Here is a 20,819-nt window from a genome sequence, read left to right on the forward strand (position 1 = left end):
ACAGAAGCAAAATATAGAGAAACGGCCTATTTACAGATAATGGGTGAAAACTTAATGGAAAAAGGGATTCTGCAAAGGTACATAAAATAGTATGGTTATATTAGAAGCAGAATAATTTTAGAAAATATGAAACAATGTATGATTAAAATGTCTGATAAAATAGCTATCGTAATTCAGTGGAATGCTTGTCAATAAATAAATGTAACAAAAGGTATATTTAATGATTTATAAAACATATGTGAAGAGAAATAAGGGAAAATTAATTATGGAGGTTATATGTGTTTTTAAGGAAGTATGATATTTAATTGAAAAGAAGTGTTAAAGATGTTAAGATTTTAATGATTATTAATGATAGAACTGAACTGGAATGGAATGAGGGTTTATAATTACATATATTTACAATCTTTCTTTTCTTTTTTAAAGAATATAGTGTGTATTATAAGAATGTACCAAGCAGAATTTGATTGGAAGTTATGTATTATGTATTATATTGAAGGTCATAACCTTAAGGTATATATTGAAGTTTAAATAAGAGTTGAATGGATGTAATTAAAAGATATAAAGGTGTCATACTCCAATTAGTAACTACAGGAGAAAAAATGTTTAATGAGAAAAGATAATATGAAATTGAAACAAAACAGACAAAAGTATAAATATAATGATTTAAGATAAATGATTTGAGATAATAAAAATAAAACTGAGAATATTAAAAGAGGGGAAAAACTATATAGAAAATGTAAAATAGTATAAGATATGGAATAGAATACAAAAAGGAGCATGAAATTGAGTTTTGTGTCTGTATAAAGAAGTTCAACCCGGGACCATGCTATTTTCAAAAAAAGATGTTTTATTTGTATTTTGTGTGTGTGAAAACCCAAATAAAACTTTATTTAAAAAATGGTGGGGAGAGAGATGGAAGATTAAATAGCTTGTTCCCGCCAACTCTCAATTCCAGGAAGTCGATAGAAATTGAGAGCCTCGCCCTCGATATAAATCTCCGGAGAAGTTTCTGAACGAGATGCTGTATGAGCTGAATGGAGGGAAGGGGAGCGGGGCGTGCCCAGAGTCTGAAGCAATCTCAGCTCCTTCATACTTTTAAAGCACGTTCTTCTGCTGACCTCAGAATCGTACTCCGGGCGAAAGACGACGGGACCTCGAGTTTGCTCCTGAAGCGTATTGAGAAAGCGATCCTGCTCGGGTCCGAGTTAGAGGAGAAAAGCAATGGCCGCTTAAGCAAAAAAAAAAGCCGGACACTTTAAACCAGGTTGTCCCAAGTTGCCTCCAGCAGGAGAGATGCGGTGCAACGGGAGCAGCCCGGGCATTTTTGGAGGTGCCAAGTGGAGGGGAGGAGGAAGAGGAGGGGAAATTGCCTTGGCCCCGCCCGGCGGGTTAAATCTCTGCCCGATCCCGTCCCGGTTCTGCCTTCATTCCTAGGAGCCGCCCAGCCAGGTATGTGCCGAGCGCTGAACTCCTCGGTTCCGCGTCGACGGCTGTGGACTGGTGAGTCCTCGGGCGAGGGAGTGCTGGGGTGGGGAGGACTGTTGGGAGTCGAGGCTGGCTTTCGAGGCCAGCGCGTGTTACTCTCCACTTGCCTCTTTGAGACGCGGCTGGTTTTCTCTTTTAGAACACTGGCCTTCTTAAAAAAAGCTGTAAAAACTTTTTTTCAAGAACGAGAAAGGGCCTTAAAAGCCTATCGCTTTCTTCGATTTACCAGTTTTCTTTGACGAGGAGAAAGAAGGTGGGGGGGGGGACGACAAAATCGAAGGAGGACGGCACTTGACCACCCCTCTTTCCTCTCTACCCTAGATCAGGTGGCCGCAAAACTATGGTAACCTGGTGAAGTTAAGGAAGGTAAGTTTTCAGAGAGAAAATCTCGGACAACCAAGAGGCATGTTCAGCGGCCACGCTGATGGTGGCTGATTTTAGTGTCCACAAAACGTGTAAAAAAAACACTCTAGTGATTAATTCAGTTTCCAGTTGTATCATCAAAATTATAGAGAAGTGCTGGTTATAACAATTCCCAAACTCTCAATGGCTTGCAGCTGTGTATTTATTTTCCTGATAAAACATTAGCCAAGTTTTCATTCTGCTCAACCTACTAGCTTGTGATTTAAAAAACAAACTTCTTGGGATACCCGTAGAGTAAACTGTAAGACACAACTACAGTATGCCTCTTAATCCAACTCTGCCTGTGAAACAGATTCTTATTCTGAGCAATGAACTGTTAGTCCCTTACTTAAGCCAGGTATTTTTTTTTCTTTTGTCAAATGAATACATGGGGCTAGACCCTTTTCTTTCCTCCCTTGATATAAATGTCTATCTCAAGCTATCTTCAGACAGGTTGTGCAGCTTAGATTATTTCATGTATCCCGGATTGTCAACCTAGATTGCCTAGAGGGGATTGGAACCAACCTAAAAATAGAGATGATACGAAATGCAAATTTACCTAGAGTGCAGTTCCCTTTCCAACATCAGCAGTGCTTCTCCCTGCATGACTGCTTCCTGATAACCTACATCTAGAATACATAAATCTTGCACAAGACTGGTGAGCCTTTAGATGTAAGATCAAAGAATCCTCCATGGGGGGGGGGGGAACTTTAGTGATAGGTTGCTTTGTGGTTTGAACCTTCAGCTACATAATGATAACTGGTGGAAAATTATTTGAAAGGCTCAGCAAAAAGGAGACTGGAGGTTAAAACGTATGAAGAATGGTTGCAGGAACTGGGCATGGCTAGTCTGGTGAAGAGAAGGACCAGGGGAGACAGGATAGCAGTCTTCCAATACTTAAGAGGCTGCCACAGAAAGAAGGGGGTCAATTTAGTTTCCAAAGCACCTGAAGGCCAGGCAAGGAATAATAGATGGAAACTGAACAAGGAGAATCTCTCATTCAACCTGGAAACAAGGAGACATTTTCTGACAGTGAGAGCTATCAACCAATGGAACAGCTTGCCTTCAGAAGATGTGGGAGCTTCCTCACTGGAAGCTTTCAAGAAGAGACTGGACTGCCATAGGTCAGAAATTGTGTAGAGTCTCCTGCTTGGGCCTACAAGGTCCCTCCCAACTCTGTTATTTTGTTATTCTGTTAGAAGGAAAGACAAATGTCATCTTTTTCCCCTGTAGCATCACTCATCTATGTTCTCTCTCCCTGTTTTCAGCTGTAATGCAATGGTAGAGTATTCTGGATGGATTGCTGAGCCACACAGAACTGAAGAACTGAGGTAGCTTCTGAAAACAGGATTCTGCTTTGCTCCTACCTCCTTAGTATGGGCATATCATTTCTGGTTTGCTTAATCCTTGGACTGTTGCCCATAAGAATCACTGGGAAGACTTGGCAATGCCAACATATCTCCTATAACTTAACCCGAGATTACACAGTAAAGTATGACTTCCCTACGTTCAGAGCTACGTCTGCGATCCAGAATATGGTTATCTATGAGCCTAGCAATGTTATTTTTGTTGCCGTTCAGAATAAGGTTTACACATTGAACTCAGAACTGAAAATTCTGTCTACGCTAATAACGGGGCCCTGGGGGAGTCCCGAGTGTGAGATCTGTGCTCTCTGTCCGGGGAAAAGGCCAGTGGATTTTCAAAACACAGACAACGAAGTTTTGGTGACGGATCCTGTTGAACCTTGGCTTTACAGCTGTGGAAGTTCTCAACATGGCATCTGTTTCCAGCATAAGATTGAGACGGAGGGTGACGTCGTTTTGCTTGGGGAAACCTCCTGCCTGTATTCACCTGAGCAGAACAAGCCTACTGAATGTCCAGACTGTGTGGCCAGTCCCTTAGGCACAAGAGTTGTAGTTGTTGATAGGGCATATGCTTCATATTTTTATATTGCATCTACCATCAATGCAACCATCGCAGACACGTACAGCCCCAAATCCGTGTCAATACGGAGACTAAAGAGTACTTTGGATGGGTTTGATAAATCTTTCCACTCCTTAACAGTGCTGCCAGAGTATCAAGACACATACCCTATTCACTATGTGTATTCCTTTAAATACCAGAAGTTTGTCTATTTTTTGACAGTCCAAAGGGAAGATCCTACTTCGAATTCATACCACACCAGGATAGTGCGACTTAGCACTGAAGAGATTGAGGTTCGCAGGTACCGAGAGCTGAATTTGGATTGTCGCATTCAATCTAAGCGGAAGAGGAGCCTTAGCACAATGCCTAAGGATGTCATTTTTAATGTCCTGCAGGCAGCTCATGCTACCAATCCTGGCGCCAAGTTGGCTCAAGCAATCGGTGCCAGTGAAAGAGAACTGGTTCTCTTTGGTGCGTTTGCTGAAAGCCAGCAGGACAGCAAAGTGCCTCAGAGGTACTCGGGTGTTTGTGCTTTTCCTCTGGATATGATCAACAAAGCTATTGAAACAGGGATGACGAAGTGCTGCAGTCTGGACGTTCATGACAAGATGCTTCGAGGACTGAAGTTTTATCAAGATATGGAGTACTGCCCACATAATGTGAGTCCTTATTGTTTTCTGCTTTCTTTTATATATACAGTTATGGTTAGGTGCGACTTCACCAATTTCCTAGGGGTAGTTGAGATAGCTATTTTAATAGAGTTATTACAATTTAAAAAACAAAAAAATAAAAACAAAAAAACAAAAATGCCATATTTTTATTAATAAAAATTGTTCTGTTGGTACCAAATCTTCAGTACAAGTATCAGAGAGGCAGCAGAGAAATTCACTGAGCATTAGTAGTACAGATGAGTTCAGTTTTAGAACTCGGGGACAAATCTGATCTTTGTCACAACACACTTCTGAAATGACATGATTTGACCATATGTAATCTTTTTGTTGATCGCTCTTTCTTTGGATAACATTTGCCTGTCATGACATTGAAACTACACATTACCTATATTTCAATACTAATTACCACATTGCTAAAAATATAATTCCCATGTGAAGATCTGTTCCTCCTGACTTGGTGCTTTTCAGATATGATTGGCTGGAAATTCTGAAATTTTAGTCTATTTGTGTAATTTTGACAATATCACAATAAAAGGAAATAGTTCTATAATCATAGGGGGGGGATTTGATCTTGAGTTGCCATTCATAGCAGCATCCTCAATAAAGTATACTTTTTCATTTTTTTGAGTGTACCCTTATATGCTAAGGCTATGATTGCCACTATATGAAACCTTTCCTAAATATCCTCTTCTACATTAAAGTATTTAATTTTCAGGGAGGGAAACCCAACTTCTCTATTGTTGATTTTTTTTCACAAAGTATTTCAAGGGGTACATACATTAATGCAGTAATTTCATGGCCTCTACTCAAGGAAGCATGCGTCAAGATAAATTTGTTTTATTGTTCTTTATTTTAAATGTCTTACAGATAGATATAATTTTGCTGAGAGATTAATATGATTACTGGAAATTATTAAGATACATTGGGAGCCCTTGTGAGAACATATGGTAATATTACTTCTAGACCAAAGGAAGATTTATAATTTCATAAGTGCAATTTCTGCTCATCTTTCATCAGGAAAGAAGAGTCATTCAAACATGTGCATAGATGAATGGAGGATGGGTTGCTACTGACATAATAAAATATGAAAGAACATGTTACATTTTCACAGAAAAGGGATAATACTGTAATTATATAGCTTGTGGAGTTACTTTATTTTCAGGCTCCTATTATAAAGAAGATATATTGTTAGATGAGTGATTATATAAATCATTTAGATAATAGGTGATCTTCTTACAAGTCTTTGAAGTTCTTTTCCATAAATTGGAATTCTTTCCACGCTCTGTGTTCTGTGCATCCAGTATATCTGTCTCATCTTTTAGTGCCTGCTGCATTTTCATGACCCCTTGGTAAAATGTAGACTCATGTTCCTTTCAGAAAAGATCAGTAATATTGATGTTAGTTGGTAGTAAATGCATGTCTGACAATAATGTTATCCCTCATGTAAAGCATTAATATGTATGGAGATAAAATTATGAATTCAGTGGGTGTAGAAAGCAAGCTGGTGACTGGAATCCAGATCCACATCTGTTCCTACCCCAGTAGGTAGTGAGAAAATGGATGGCTCTTCTGCAATCTTTCCTTCCAGACTTTTGCTCTATAACGTTGGCTTCTCCTTCTACTTTGGGTTCTTTGATTTAACAGAGAGATGGGGAGAACATAAATTTGAAAAGGCACATTTGCTACTTTCTCCTTGGTATTCAATCTGTGCTGTAGTTTACTTCGGCATCAGAAATAGTCTTAAGGGCAAATATGAAAGTAGTGGCAGCCCAAAGTTGAAATCTGATTCTGGCATCTTTTCCTTTTTCGCAAATACAATCTGTAGGTGGGTACTATGGGAATAGTGATTGACCCAAGAAGTCAGGGATCTCGGCTGTTCTGTTTTCCCATTTCTAAAAGTCCAAGTAAAAGGAGACAGTTGTGTAAAGAGGCAGAGAGAAAATCTGTCCAGATTGTGATTCACTTTCTGCCCAAATTTGAGCCTTCTGTTGAGTGAAGAAAATAGCTGCCAGGAACATGTAAACTGAATCTGCGCAGAGCAGGGAAAATAAATATATTTTAAAGTTGGGTTTTGATAAATACTTGTAACATTTTTATACAATTTCAACTTTTGTTTATTTTTTGCCTTCTGTGCCTTTTGGATAAAACTCTGTTAAAGTAACAGGGATAAATAAGCAAGAAATTAGCATTCCAATTATACTATCTAATCAAACCCAGAGAGGAAAAGCAAACATTTTATTCCATCAAGAATTCTAAATATTTAAATCAGTTTTTTTGGGATGACTATTGGATCCAAGATTCATGGCTTTTATTACCACAATAGCAAATTGGAAAACAAAAGAGAGTTTAGTTATTTTCCAGCTAACTTTGGTTTTTAAAAAATGCTTTAAATGTGCTGCATTTTTTTCCAGGACTTTGTACAGTAAATCCCATTCCTGCCATGCTTATATAGGTTTTTCTAAGAGTGTCTGCCTTATAATCTCTTACATCTTGTACTCTCAAATGGAATGGTGACAGAAAAAGTGTACCAGTAATAGGCCTCCTAGGATAGTATTTCTTTAAATAAGAATTATTACCTGTTTCTCAACTGCACACTCTTCTGTAGTTGTCATTTTTCAACATATCACTAAGAGGACTATATACTCAGTGATGGCATGAGACCTAAGTACCGGTAGCTTTTCCTGGTACCAAACGAGCAGGCATGCATTGAAAACCTGCCAGGGAGAGATTGCTAATATTTTATTTTGTTTAATTTCAGGTATTATGGAGTTTTGGCAAAAGCAATGGTTGTTTTGGCAGGTTCTGCAAAGTTCAAGGGTGGGACAGATAACTTTTTTGTTTGCTCTTTCCTATTGGTCAGCTGGAGGGAAAGGTTGATGGGTTGAGAATGTTTTCTGAGTTTCAAGATCAGCATCAATCAAGACAATAACAGGACTAGCTTCTGAATGGAGATACATGGAAAAACCCTAAATTTAAATCACTGTAGAAATAGTGTAACTTAGTTTCTGTGATCCACTTGGGCTCCACTTTAGGGGGGCGGGACTTTATTCTACAATCTGAAGCTTACCTAAGCAAAACACAATTGTCTTGATATAGATCTGTCAAGTAGAGGGCATTTATTAAGACTCAGCTTTTCTGCCACGCACTATTTTTCATTTTTGTTCCCATTTAAATTGTTTAAATTGATAATTTCATTTTTAATTTCCTGAATTTGGGGTTTAAGTTATACTTTAATTTGGTACTAAATAAATATTGCAAATAAATAGATTCTGTTTTTTAGTTAGGATTGCATAACTGTAGTCTATTATATCAGCCAAAATTCATATTTCTAAAAGTTGAAAAAAAGAATCGGCATAGTTGAAACTATGCTTTCAGGATAAAATGCAAAGAAAATTTGCTTATAGGCTTAGTGTTTTGCATTGTACTTTTAATTCCCACAAAATAAGTTACTGGATTTATTTACCTGTGCATTCTTTTGTTGATGTACAAAGGAACTCAAAGAAGCTACAGTGATCTGTTTCCAGGTTCTTGCTATAATCTGTGCCACTTTTCACAAGAACACAAGTGAGCTTTTCTATTATCTCCATTTGTTATCATAGCTTCCATTTCAAATGTTAATACCTTCTCATTAATTTTATGGCCTTGGAAACGTTTCCGTCTCTCAGTCTCACTTGTCCATCAGCCGCCTACTGTGAAAATGATTAAGCATTAACAATTGTAATATATATTTTTGTAGGTTATATCACCAGAAGCTCCTTAGGAATAAAAGAATATACAGTTGTAGATTGAAAAAAGAAAAAAATATTAAAATATACAAAATATACAAAATATACTGAATAAAAAGCTATTCATAGCAGGAATTCAGTGTACCTCTATCAGGTCTCAACAGTTTCCAATCATCATTGCTTTTGACCCAAAATGTATCCACCTTCCTGGAGATTTTGCAGTTCTCTCATTTCCTAGAGAATTGCTTTTTGGAATCAATCCCGGTAATTTGTGATTAGAGAAGAGATTGCCTGCATCCCCCAAGGCTTTGTCTTAGGCCAGAGTAGTAGATAATTAGGAAAGAGGCCACAAAGGACCAGATCAGAGGCTATTTGCTTCCTCCACCGCAGATTATAATAATATAAATTAGACTAAAGACTTTCCCCCATTAATGTATTTGAATTGACAAGGGCTATAAAATTTGTTTAATAAATAAAACTCAGGTGTCTTCAACAGAGAAGCACTCTGCATCTGTGGCAGAGTAAAGAACTCAAAGCAGAAAAGTAGACTTAACCTCTTGTAATACAGTACATCTCTCCTTTGTATTATCTCTTTAGGGATACTTTTTACCTTTAAACTTCTAAGGCGAATGTCCAAATGCAAAGATGTTCTCCTTGAGGATGTCATGTTATTAAAATAAAATAAAAATGTATTTTTTAAAATCCTTAAAGATGATATCAGAGACCTGTTTTTTATCTGAACATACTGTATTTGTTGTTGCTGTCTTTCTTGCAAGATATCTTTGCACACATATCTGTGTTTAGATATGTGTTAGTACTAATTCTTCAGAAAAGCTACAGATTTACTATTTTTGAGAATGCTGGATTTGTAAATTTGAGGGTTCTTTATTGTTTTCCTGTAACTGAATTACAGTATATCTCAGAGGTGGTATTCAGCAGGTTCTGACCAGTTCTGGAGAACCAGTAGTGGAAATTTTGAGTAGTTCAGAGAACCGGCAAATACCACTTCTGACTGGCCCTGCCCCCATCTCTTCTCTGCCTCCCGAGTCCCAGCTGATCAGCTGGGCCTTCTTTTGTTGCCCTGCACAGGAGAACGGAGCTGGAAAGCAGGCTAGTGGGGTAGGAAGGGAATGGGATTTTGTAGTAACCTTCCCCCAGGAGTGAGGAGGGAATGGAGATTTTACAGTATCCTTCCCCTGCCAAGCCCACCAAGCCCCATCACGCCCACCAAGCCACGCCCACAGAACCAGTAGTAAAAAAAATTTGAATCCCACCATTGGTGTATCTACTTACATCTTTGTCCTATTGACAGATATCTTGGAATGCTGATGTTAGTTAGTCTTGTGCAGTAAACAGTGGAAGGACAGAAAATCTACAATGACTGGGGGATTAATTGGCCAGCTATGTTGTGTGTTATATTAATTGGCCAGCTATGTTGTATTCAAAAGAGGACAGACTGAGTATCCTTGGCACAGCTACATAAAACGTGAAGGACTTTCATGTGTGCCTTAGCAACGTTGTTTATTTATGGTCAAAGTACTCATGAACAATTGTCAGCTTTGAATATCTATGTTTTTCTATCTGCTTCTACAGCCCTAGAGCTATAGACTTAACTAGGAAATTGATGAAAGCATATCAGAGTTATGCAGTGGCAAAGTACTGTACTTCCCTGTGTACTGTTGCCAAGACAACTGTGTAAACATGTCCTTGAATTCATGGGGAGTAGAGTTTAACCCAAAAACTCTTCTCCCCATCCATTATTTCCATTATATCTCACATACCTTAATATCTCAGTGAATGCTTTCCTCCATGTCAGTGAATCTTAGCGGGTGCTATTCAGCCCTACAGGGAGAGTTCCTTCAGACATGACCAGGGTTTCTTCCCCTCCCCTCCCCTTTCCCTGACCATATTCTTGCTCAACAACTTGTCACAAAACATGGGTAAGATCAGACTGCCTGAATCAGAGTGTTGTGAAACTCTTTACAACCTGATTTTCAAAAAGAAGGAAGAAAGCACTTAGTAAGGAGATGGCAGGCACATTTTTATTACTTTGCTCAACTTCCGCTTTTAATCTTCAAGAACAGCAGCAATGGGAAGTTATACATTCATGAATCTTCCACTGGCCAGTTAGCTAATTTGGCAGCTGCCTGACATGGTGAGAAAGGACAGCCTGATGTCAAAGCAGCCTGGAACTAGAAGTTTGGGTCTGTATTGGCAGCAAGAGTGCAGCTGTTGAGACTTGGCATTTAAGATCAATGAACTTCTCCATCTACTTATCTACACTCAGTAAATAGAGGGAGAATCTTCCATTCGTGTATTCACAGATAGTAGCTGTTGTTTGAGCAAGGATTACCCATTTTATTTATTTAAAAGATGTATATATCTGCCTATCTTAAACAACTCTAGGTTGCTCACAACAACAACAAAACCGGTAGCTGTAAAACAACTATAAAACAGTAAAGCAATTAAATAAAAATAAAAAATTCTATGCTTATTCATATTCTCAGGATGCCCTGCAGAAAGCTCAAGTTAATCACATTCTAGTCTTTCCATTCTATTCTATCCTACTGCAGTCTCTCAGTAAAAACCCAGATCTTGATGGCCTTCTGAAAGGCTAAAAGGGTGCGTATCTACAAAATCACTGGGGGAAGTTAGAGTCAACCATGGAAAAAGCACACTTCCAAGATCACACTACTGTTAAAAGGCTGGAAAATGCCTTTCTTCTGAGGATTCGGTTTTTTTTTCCAGCTGGGAGAACTCCAATGCAAGGATTCAGACAAACTGCTTGAGAGCTGAGTGTTTTATTTTTTTCAGGAAGGCAAGAGACAGCAAGAAGTCTGCGTTCCCGGGCTAGCTAGCTAACTTTGAATGGTGAATTCCTAGTTCTTTATACCTTTTTCCTCCCTTTGTGTGTGAATGTACGTTTAGTGTTTAATGTTTAGATATTAAAATCCTGTCAGAGTTTAATTTTCGCGGAAGGCATACTTAGCAAGGTGTGGAAAATAACTCTGCGGGCGGCTTGATTGCCTTATCGGTTCTTTCTTAATCAATTTTACCTTTAAAATGGGTTTTTCTATTTGTTTCCTAGCAATCTCCTGTCTGTTTCCTATGTAAATTATTCTGTGTCTTCTGTCTGTTTTGTTTTGCTGATTGGGCCTGTAAGGGTTTTCTTTTCCTTGTTTCCCTAGCTTTCTTAACTACTTGGCTTTTGTCTGGGGGCTCCTTTCAATACTTTTTATTAAATTTCTTTTCCTATGCAAGTTTGTTCTATGGCTGGCCTGATGTTCCCCTCGGGCTTTTCCTGCTTGAGTGTCACCACTGTCCTCGTGAAGTTCCCTTTCCACACTACGTGGCAGGATTTCAGGGAAGGAATCTGGAACCAGCCTGGCCTAATCTATTCAATCTAGCAGGACAGGCAGATATTCTTAGGGAAAATCGGTCCTGTAAATAACCAGACCACATGCCATGATTCACAAAAACATTTGGATCTGTTTTTAGAAATATACTAAAAATGTATTATTCCCAACACTTACTAGTTCACTAGCAAAATTCTTGTGATCTTACAATGATATATCTTTACTCGTTTGATGAGTCCTCCCCCCAGAGGGAAGCTCCATATCTGAAGAAGATTTGCCTATATAAATGGTGTATTGTTAGAGTTGCAAATATTTGCAACTCTTATAGTAAAACAAAATAGGTTTGGATTTAGTTTTTGAAGGAAGAACAGCAGTGACCTCATATAGGTTTGCAGCATCGTCATTCTTACTAGGTGCTTCAAAAGCTCCTGATCCTAATAATTTAAACGGATTTTGACAAGAAACTAAGAATCTATTTCAACTGATAACAACAGAAACCAAGATTTAGAAGCACCCAGTAGAATAGGCAAAAGATACAATAAAAGGCAACCAAAGTTATCAATTAATTGAAAACAGCACCTTTCTAGGAAAACAACAGAAGCCTAAAAATAGAAAATGTGATGTGGTATGGAAGAGCCAAAAGGGAAACGGAGACTGAACTTTCAGTGTGCTAGGCCAGTCTTTTTTTCTTTTTCTTTTTTTGTAAATTTTATTTGAGTTTTCACAAAAAGAAAAAAATACAAATAAAACATCTTTTTTGAAAGCAGCATAATCTCGGGTTACATTTCTTTGTACAGACGCAAATTCAGGTTCATGCTCATTTTTATATTCTATTCCATATCTTATTACTATTTTACATTTTCTGCATAGCTTCTCCCCTCTTTTAATTTTCTCAATTTTATTTTATTTATTTCATCTCAATTCAAATCATTGTATTTATATTTTTTGTCTGTCCTGTTTCAATTGTCTATTATCTTTTCTCATTAAACAAAATTTCTTCTGTAGTTACTGATTGGAGTATGACGCCTTATCTTTCACCTAAAGTTGTAACACTCAATATAATACATAACTTCTGTTAGGAATAACATGGTTACCCAACTTAGTTTGGGTAAAATAATATATATAGACTATGATTGTGTGTGTCACTTTAAATGTAAAACATGTATTTTGGGTGCGGTTGTAAAAACACCATAAGAGGGAGCAAGAGAGCTCACTGTTTGCTGGCTTTTACTGGATTGCTGACAATAATGGATTGATGGTGATAACTGCGTGTTTTCCCTGCTATTGCTGAACGAAGAAAAGAGGTTTGATTTTCTTCATATCTCTACTGCAAAAAGAGATATATTACTGGACTGATTATTTGTAAGTTTACTGACCTTTTTCGACACTGGACTTTGCTAATGGATAATCCCCGGACGGACTGAACTAAGTGTATGATATATGGACTGTTTGACTATGCTATAACTCTTACTGGAATAAAAAACTATTTAACTGGCACAGTGTATCTGATTTACTGAGTGTAAGCTACAACAACGTTTATCTCACATATCTGCCTGCCTGCCTGACTACCGTTGCACGTTCTGCTAGGGTGTATATCCCTAACACTGGTTATGGGCCCAGACTGCACAGTCAGACTAACCAGGATATAACAGGCTTATATAAAGTGAGAGTTTGTGTAGTTACACAATACTGTAAACAGACAGCTGTGTTTTATTAATTATAGTTTAATATCCAGAAAAAGATGGCACAAGTCGATTTACAAAGTTTGTCTCTAATATCCAAACTGGATGGAACAAACTATGTTTCATGGTCTATGAAATGCAGCCTACTTCTACGCAGAGAAGGTTTGTGGAATATAATACAAAACCCACCAGAGGTAGATGCATGGGATCCGGAGGATGAGGATGATGCCCAGAAAATACAAGAATATCAACTGAAGAATGAGCAAGCTCTCTGTATAATATGACTGACACTCTGTGACCAGCAGCTTGTCCATATTCGTGGAGAAGAAACAGCTGCAAAATGTTGGGAGAATTTAAAGAAGATTTATGCTCGAGACAGTGTAGGAGCACATATAAATCTTACACAAAAGCTGTTTAGAACACATCTTCAAAAGAATGGAGACATGCTGAGTCATATAAACACTATGAAGAGAATTTTTCAGGAACTGCATGAAAAAGAACTTATCTTCACAGAACTGCATCAGGTTTATATAATTTTGTCTTCTTTAAATGAGAGCTACGATGACTACGTAACTTCACTTGAAGTTCTGCCAAAAGATAATCTTACATTAACTGATATTACTGGCAGATTAATTGAAGAAGCCAGGAGAAGGCTTGAAAGGGATCAACTCAGAAGGGAAAAACAACCACAATGTGAAGAAGAGAAAATATCTTCGTCAGCCTATACAATTAGAAAATGTTTTAATTGTGGAGGAAAAGGACATTTGGCTAGATTCTGCAAGAAAGCCAAAAGCCAAAATGCCAGCCAGAATGCTAAAAGGCATAAAAAGGATAAAAAATGTTTTGAGTTAGCCATGTATAGCAACGAAACTGTGAATAATAATTTATGGGTTGTAGATAGTGGAGCATCGCACTGCATAACGAAAGATAAGAAAAGATTTGTTAAGATGTCCACAAGTTCACAGCAGATATCGTTAGCTAATGGCTGGAAACTGAAAGCTAAAGGTGAAGGTATAGCATATTGTTCTTGCATAAAAGAAAATGTAAAAATGTTATATGTACCACAACTTAAGTTTAATTTGCTTTCGGTTAGAGTTTTGGTTAAACTAGGTTATGTAATTACCTTTAGGGGAGAAAATTGCATAATAGAAAAAGAAGGTAAAAAAGTGACTACAACTTTAAAAGGTGAATTGTATGTGTTAAATGATAATTCATTAGAGGTAGCTAACACAGTTTATAATAACATTAAACCTCATGATGAATGCATACATTTGTTACACAGACTTTTAGGGCATATAAATTTTAAAATGCTTAAACAAATGGTTGAACTATCTAAAGGTATAAAACTGAAGCCTTGCAGTAAGTATTTGCACTGCAATGCTTGTAGTCAAGAAAAAAGCAAGGTAATACCTGCAAATAGAATTAATGGATTTAAAACAAAGGAACCTCTAGAGGTCGTATTTGCTGATATTATAGGTCCTAAAAAACCAAGTGTGGGAGGTGCCCGTTATATATTAAGTATAATGGACCATTATTCCAGATATGGTTTCTGTTATTTAATGAAGAACAAAACGGAAACATATCAAAATTTCTTTAATTGGCTTAAATTTGCAGAAAGAAAAACTAAAAGGAAATTAGTAACTCTTGTAACTGATAATGGTACAGAATTTATAAACAATAAATTCCAAAACAGACTGAAGATGGCAGGTGTTGAACATAAAAAGTCTGCACCATATAGGCCACAACATAATGCCTTTATAGAAAGACGAGGCCAAACATTACAAGCAATGGCTCGTACTATGCTGTCGGATTCAGGATTACCTGAAACTTTGTGGGGAGGAGCAATAATGTGTGGTAATCATATATTGAATAATGTTGTTAATTCAACAACTGGTGAATTACCATTCACACGGTGGCATGGCAGAAAACCTGACCTAAGCTACATGCACACATTTGGAGCACCAGCATGGGTGCATATCCCTACACAACTGAGAAAAAAGGGGCAGCATAGGGCTAAAAGGTTATTCTTTGTAGGTTATGAATCTAATCACAAATCATACAGATTCTGGGGAAAAGGTACATCTAGAGTTTACTGTAGTGCTAGTGCACAATTCCTGGAACATGTAGGATGGGAAAAACTGGAGCAAGATTCAAGTAAGGAAGTAATTATAGAAACCTACAAAAGACCAAAAACACATATCAGTAATAAGAGTACAATTAAAGAGGAAGTACAGGAAGAGCACATAGGACCAGAAGATGAAGAAATAGTTGAACAGGAAGAAATAGATAACCAGGAACAGGTAGTACATGAAAGTCCACCTGTAAGCCCTGTAATACCTAGATGTTCAACACGTGTAACCAGACCACCTGACAGGTACCAAGCAAGTGTAGTTTGCCAAGTTAGTAAAGTTCCAACTACTGTTGAAGAACTTAGGATGTATCCTGCAAAAGAACAGGAAAATTGGCATAAGGCAATGGAGAAGGAACTAAATTCATTAAAGGAAATGAAAGTTTATGAAAATGCCAAATTACCTCCAGGTGAAAAGTCCATTGGCTGCAAATGAATATTTAAATTAAAAACTGGTAAAAATGGGACTGTTACCCATAAGGCTAGGTTGGTAGCTCAAGGATTTAATCAAACTGCATATGATTATGATGAGGTATTTGCACCAAATTTAAAGGCAACAACCTTGAGAGCAGCTTTAGTGTGGGCAGCTAAGAAAAACTATATCATAAATCATTTAGATGTAGAAACTGCCTATCTGCATGCACCATTGCAGCACACTATATATTTAAGGAAACCAGTAGGTATTAAGGATAATAAAACTAATAATGACTGTTGGAAACTTAAAAAGAGTCTCTATGGATTAAAGCAATCTGGTTATGAATGGAACCAATATATTGTTAAAGAGTTAAACGATATAGGGTTTATCAGCAGGTTTAGCTGATCCGTGTTTATTTAAGAGAGAGACTAATGGAACAGTATCATTGTTGTTTACAGATTATATTGCTTTAATTACAAAGACTAATAATGAAGCTACTGAAATAATATTATTAGGTAAGAGGATAAAATTAAAGCAATTAGGAGAGATAAGACAGTATTTAGGATTGACAATAAACAAAACCAAAGTGGCTTTAAGATATCTCAAGAAGATAAAATTTACCAATTGCTAAAAACGTATAAAATGGAACTTTGTAAGCCGGCAAAAACTCCAATGAGTCAGGAATTTTGCCAAACTGATGCTCAAAGTTCAAAATTCGATAAGACTATTTATCAGTCATTAATTGGTAGTTTATCTTATATTAGTAATTGGTCAAGGCCAGACATTGCATATGGCGTTAATCAATTGGCAAGATTTAACGCTGAACCCACTGAACGTCACTGGCAAGCTCTAAAGCGTATATTAAGGTATCTTAAAAAGACAATGCACTATGCATTGTATTTGGAGCCAAAAGATGATTTGATTTTAAGTGCATATGCTGATGCAAGTTTTGCAACAGACATAAACACTAGGAAATCAACTTCAGGTATGGCTATACTATTAGGTAAAGCACTGATTGGTTGGAGGTCAATTAGACAGCAACACATAAGTATGTCCACAATGGAAGCAGAATTTTCATGTCTATCTTTATTATGTACTGATTTAATTCTGTATAAACAGTTGTTATTAGATATGGGAATAACTGTTAATGATGCCATTGTAGTTTATAGCAGGTCCCCCCCTTTTTGCGGTATCCCCACCCTTGGCCGGGCTTGGTTTATGTGCCGGTGCCTCCGGGCCTTCTCAATGGCGCTCGGTGGCTTTCGGGGTGGCTCCCGGAGCTCCGGGGCTTGTGAGGCGGTGGCCGGAAGCTCCGGGCCTCCAAAAGGCCCCAAACCAGGCCCGGGGCTGTCCCGGCGCCGTCCGCGGGTTGGGCCCTGGTTTATAGGACAATCAAGCAGCCATACGGTTGGCTACAAATATTGCTGTAAAAACGAGATCTAAGCATACTGATCTTAGATATCTGAATGTAAGACAATCTGTAAAAAATGGTTTAATAAGACTGGAATATTGCATGACTGAAGAAAATTTTGCTGATCAGTTTACAAAAGCCCAAGGTGCAGTAAAGCACAAGGAAAGTTGTGAAAACTATGGGTTAAAGTTGTAAATAGATATATATGTTATTATATTACCCAAAAGGGGAGAATGTTAGGAATAACATGGTTACCTAACTTAGTTTGGGTAAAATAATATATATAGACTATGATTGTGTGTGTCACTTTAAATGTAAAACATGTATTTTGGGTGCGGTTGTAAAAACACCATAAGAGGGAGCAAGAGAGCTCACTGTTTGCTGGCTTTTACTGGATTGCTGACAATGATGGATTGATGGTGATAACTGCGTGTTTTCCCTGCTATTGCTGAATGAAGAAAAGAGGTTTGATTTTCTTCATATCTCTACTGCAAAAAGAGATATATTACTGGACTGATTATTTGTAAGTTTACTGACCTCTTTTTTGACACTGGACTTTGCTAATGGATAATCCCCAGACGGACTGAACTAAGTGTATGATATATGGACTGTTTGACTATGCTATAACTCTTACTGGAATAAAAAACTATTTAACTGGCACAGTGTATCTGATTTACTGAGTGTAAGCTACAACAACGTTTATCTCACATATCTGCCTGCCTGACTGACTACCGTTGCACGTTCTGCTAGGGTGTATATCCCTAACAACTTCCATTCGGATTCTGCTTGGTACATTCTTAAACTACACACTGTATTCTTGAAAAAGAAAAAAAGAAAAAAATTATAAATGTATATAATTAAAACAACATTCCATTCCAATTCAATTCTATCATTAATATTAATATTCATTAAAGTCTTAATATTTTTCACGTTGCTTTTCAATTAAATATCATATTTCTATGGGAACAATTATAAACTTTCCATAGTTAATTCCCCCCCCCTTCACTTATATTTTATAAAACATTGACTAATTAAAATGTTCCTGTTCCTTCCTAATTCAATTTTCTCATTTATTTTATTTCATTTATTTTATTCACAAACATTTCACTAAATTACACTATTTTATCCCTAATTCTAATCATATGTTGTTTCCAATTTTCTAAAGTTATTTCTATTACAAATATCACAATACAATCTTATGTGCTAGACCAGTCTTAATCATGGTTTGATGAAAAAGCTTCAATTGGTTGGATATACTCTACATGTCAACAAGGACAACATATTCCAGCTTAGCACAATGTGTGAATGAGACCCCAAAATAACAATCACATAGAAGGGGGCAGTGGCATAAGCCAGTTTGTGGGTAAAGAAATGCAGCAGCAAGTTTTACAGGTGAGGAGAAAAAAGATGTCTAGCTGCATGAATGTGAAGAGTCAGGAAGGCTGTTACAAGATAAGTCATTCTGCAAGAAGAGCGATAGCATGATATGTCCTCTTTGACCCACCCAATTCCTTTTGCCTTCATGGTTACTGCTGCCATTCTGAGATGTGCAAAACTCATGTTTTATTTATTTTTTTATTTTATTTTATTTGTCAAGTATGTATTAGATAACAGATATAATTAGAACTTGATTATGATTACATGAAATGGATACAAATAAAAGGGAACATTAGGACCGGGACAGTAGGCACGTTGGTGTGCTTATGCCCGCCCCTTACAGACTTCTTGGGGTGAGGTCAACAGTAGACAGTCTAAGGTTAAAGTTTTGGGGGTTTGGGGAAGAAACCACAGAATCAGGCAGTGCATTCCAGGCATTGACAACTCTGTTGCTGAAGTCGTATTTTCTGCAATCTAGTTTGGAACGGTTTACCTTAAATTTGTATCTATTGTATGCCTGTGTATTGTTGTGGTTGAAGCTGAAATAGTCATTGACAGGTAGGGCATTGTATCAGATAATTTTACGCTTAGGTCAGACTGAAGGCGGTCTAGTTCTAAGTTGTCTAAGCCTAAAATTTCAAGTCTGGTGGTATAAGGTATTCCGTTGCAAGCAGAAGAGTGGAGGATTCTTCTCGTGAAATATCTCTGGACTCTCTCAATTGTATTAATGTCCGATATGCAGTGCATATCGTATGTTGCAACATGTGCTGAACATGCATATGTTGCAACATGTGCTGAACGTGCATATGTTGCAAAATGTGCCGAACATGCATATGTTGCAACATGTGCTGAAGTATTCAGGCCTATTCAAGCCCACATTTCTTCCCCCACCCCTTTCTGGAGGACTGTCTGAGAGCTATTAGTGAAGCTGAGGGGCCCTTTCTTTGCAAGGGTCAGATTCAGTGTTTCTTTTGTAGAGTCCAGATTATCAAGCAGGCGCTTGCTGACTCCTTATATTTTGAAGAAATTCTAGAGGAAGAGAGAGTTTGCTGGCTCCTCCATATGAACGGCCTCTGCCAGGCAATCAATTCTGAGTCATTAGAATTGGTAACAGGAAAAACAAAACAAAAACCCAGAAGGCAAGTGGGTGTGAAACAAATCAAAGAACGATTCAGAACACATACCTTCCGGAAGCCAAAGAAAAAGGTGAGGCCATTGAATCAACAGAGCTGGGCTTATATCACTAAAGGCAGCATGGCCAAAAGTAACTTTACCTACCTTCCTTCTTCTGAGCACGTAGGTGAAATGATCTCTAGCAGAGGATACTCTAAGAAGCGCACTTGGAAAGCCAAGGTTTTCACAAATAACTTTCTTTGACTTACCGCCACAATTGAGGCCCAAAATTTATGTTGCTAAGTGAGGCAGTTAAGTGAATTTTTGCCCCATTTTACGGCTTTTCATGCCACAGTTGTTAAGTGAATCACTGCAGTTGTTAAGTTAGTAACACGGCTGTTAAGTGAACCTAGATTCCCCATTGACTTTGCTTGTCAGAAGGTCACAAAAGGAGATCACATGCAACCGTCATAAATATGAGTCAGTTGCCAAGCAGCTGAATTTTGGTCACGTGACCTTGGGAATGCTGCAATGGTTGTAAGTGTGAAAAACGGTCATAAGTCACTGTTTTCAGTGCCGTAACTTTGAACAGTCGCTAAATGAACTGTTGCAAGTCAAGGACTACCTGTATAATACTTTCGCAAGGCAACCTTATCAAAACATCAAATGATTCACCTAATTTTTAGTCATTTTTAACATGACTGCCTCATGCTATTTAGGTGCTGTAGTGAGATAAGATATTAGAGTAAATATTGAAATACCTTTGTCCTGAAATGATTCCATTCATATGAAACTTTGATATAGTCTGTTGTAATATTGGATAAAGAAGCCCAAAAAACTTTTTCTTGCCTAAGGTTTTGTCCAAAGCATAGCTTTCTTTTTTTTTTTAAAGAAAAATGAAATCAGATGCACAGGAAGGAACCTTTCTGTTTCTACTGTGGGGGAAAACAGGGATAAAAAACTAGTGGCTCTGACAGATTAGGGACTTTTTTGCAGACCATCTGAAAATTCATGTCCACCTAATGATTCAACCATAACAGAAAATGCTGGTGAAGTAATTATTAATATGTACTATGAAAAACAAAACAAAAACCCAGAAGGCAAGTGGGTGTGAAACAAATCAAAGAACGA

The 20,819-nt window shown here is 37.5% G+C and overlaps 1 protein-coding gene and 1 long non-coding RNA gene across 5 annotated transcripts in view; one reads left to right on the forward strand and one right to left on the reverse strand.

The window, feature by feature from the left end:
- Positions 1 to 1,094: 1,094 nt before the first annotated feature.
- The window catches only part of MST1R (macrophage stimulating 1 receptor), a 62,374-nt gene continuing 42,649 nt past the window's right edge, over positions 1,095 to 20,819 (forward strand). Inside the window, exons 1-3 of one of the 3 annotated variants that reach the window (XM_087955006.1) lie at positions 1,095 to 1,500; positions 1,807 to 1,851; positions 3,156 to 4,469. In XM_087955006.1, the coding sequence (XP_087811132.1) occupies positions 3,264 to 4,469 (1,206 nt within the window). In that variant the 5' untranslated portion in view covers positions 1,095 to 1,500; positions 1,807 to 1,851; positions 3,156 to 3,263. The remainder of the gene's footprint in view (positions 1,501 to 1,806; positions 1,852 to 3,155; positions 4,470 to 20,819) is intronic. The other 2 variants (XM_087955007.1, XM_087955005.1) reach the window with 2 other exon arrangements.
- LOC148132061 (uncharacterized) lies at positions 4,802 to 9,633 on the reverse strand. Of its 2 annotated transcripts, none has more exons than XR_015747556.1 (3): positions 9,500 to 9,633; positions 7,945 to 8,170; positions 4,802 to 5,851 (listed from the first exon to the last, which is right to left on the reverse strand). It is a non-coding gene; the product is annotated as an uncharacterized LOC148132061 (long non-coding RNA). The 2 variants fall into 2 exon arrangements; XR_015747555.1 differs by lacking the exon at positions 4,802 to 5,851 and adding an exon at positions 7,057 to 7,195.

The sequence above is a fragment of the Notechis scutatus genome, chromosome 2, assembly GCF_049901735.1.
Source record: "Notechis scutatus isolate UNSWTSFEM ecotype Mainland chromosome 2, rNotScu1.2, whole genome shotgun sequence".
NCBI lineage: Eukaryota > Metazoa > Chordata > Lepidosauria > Squamata > Elapidae > Notechis > Notechis scutatus.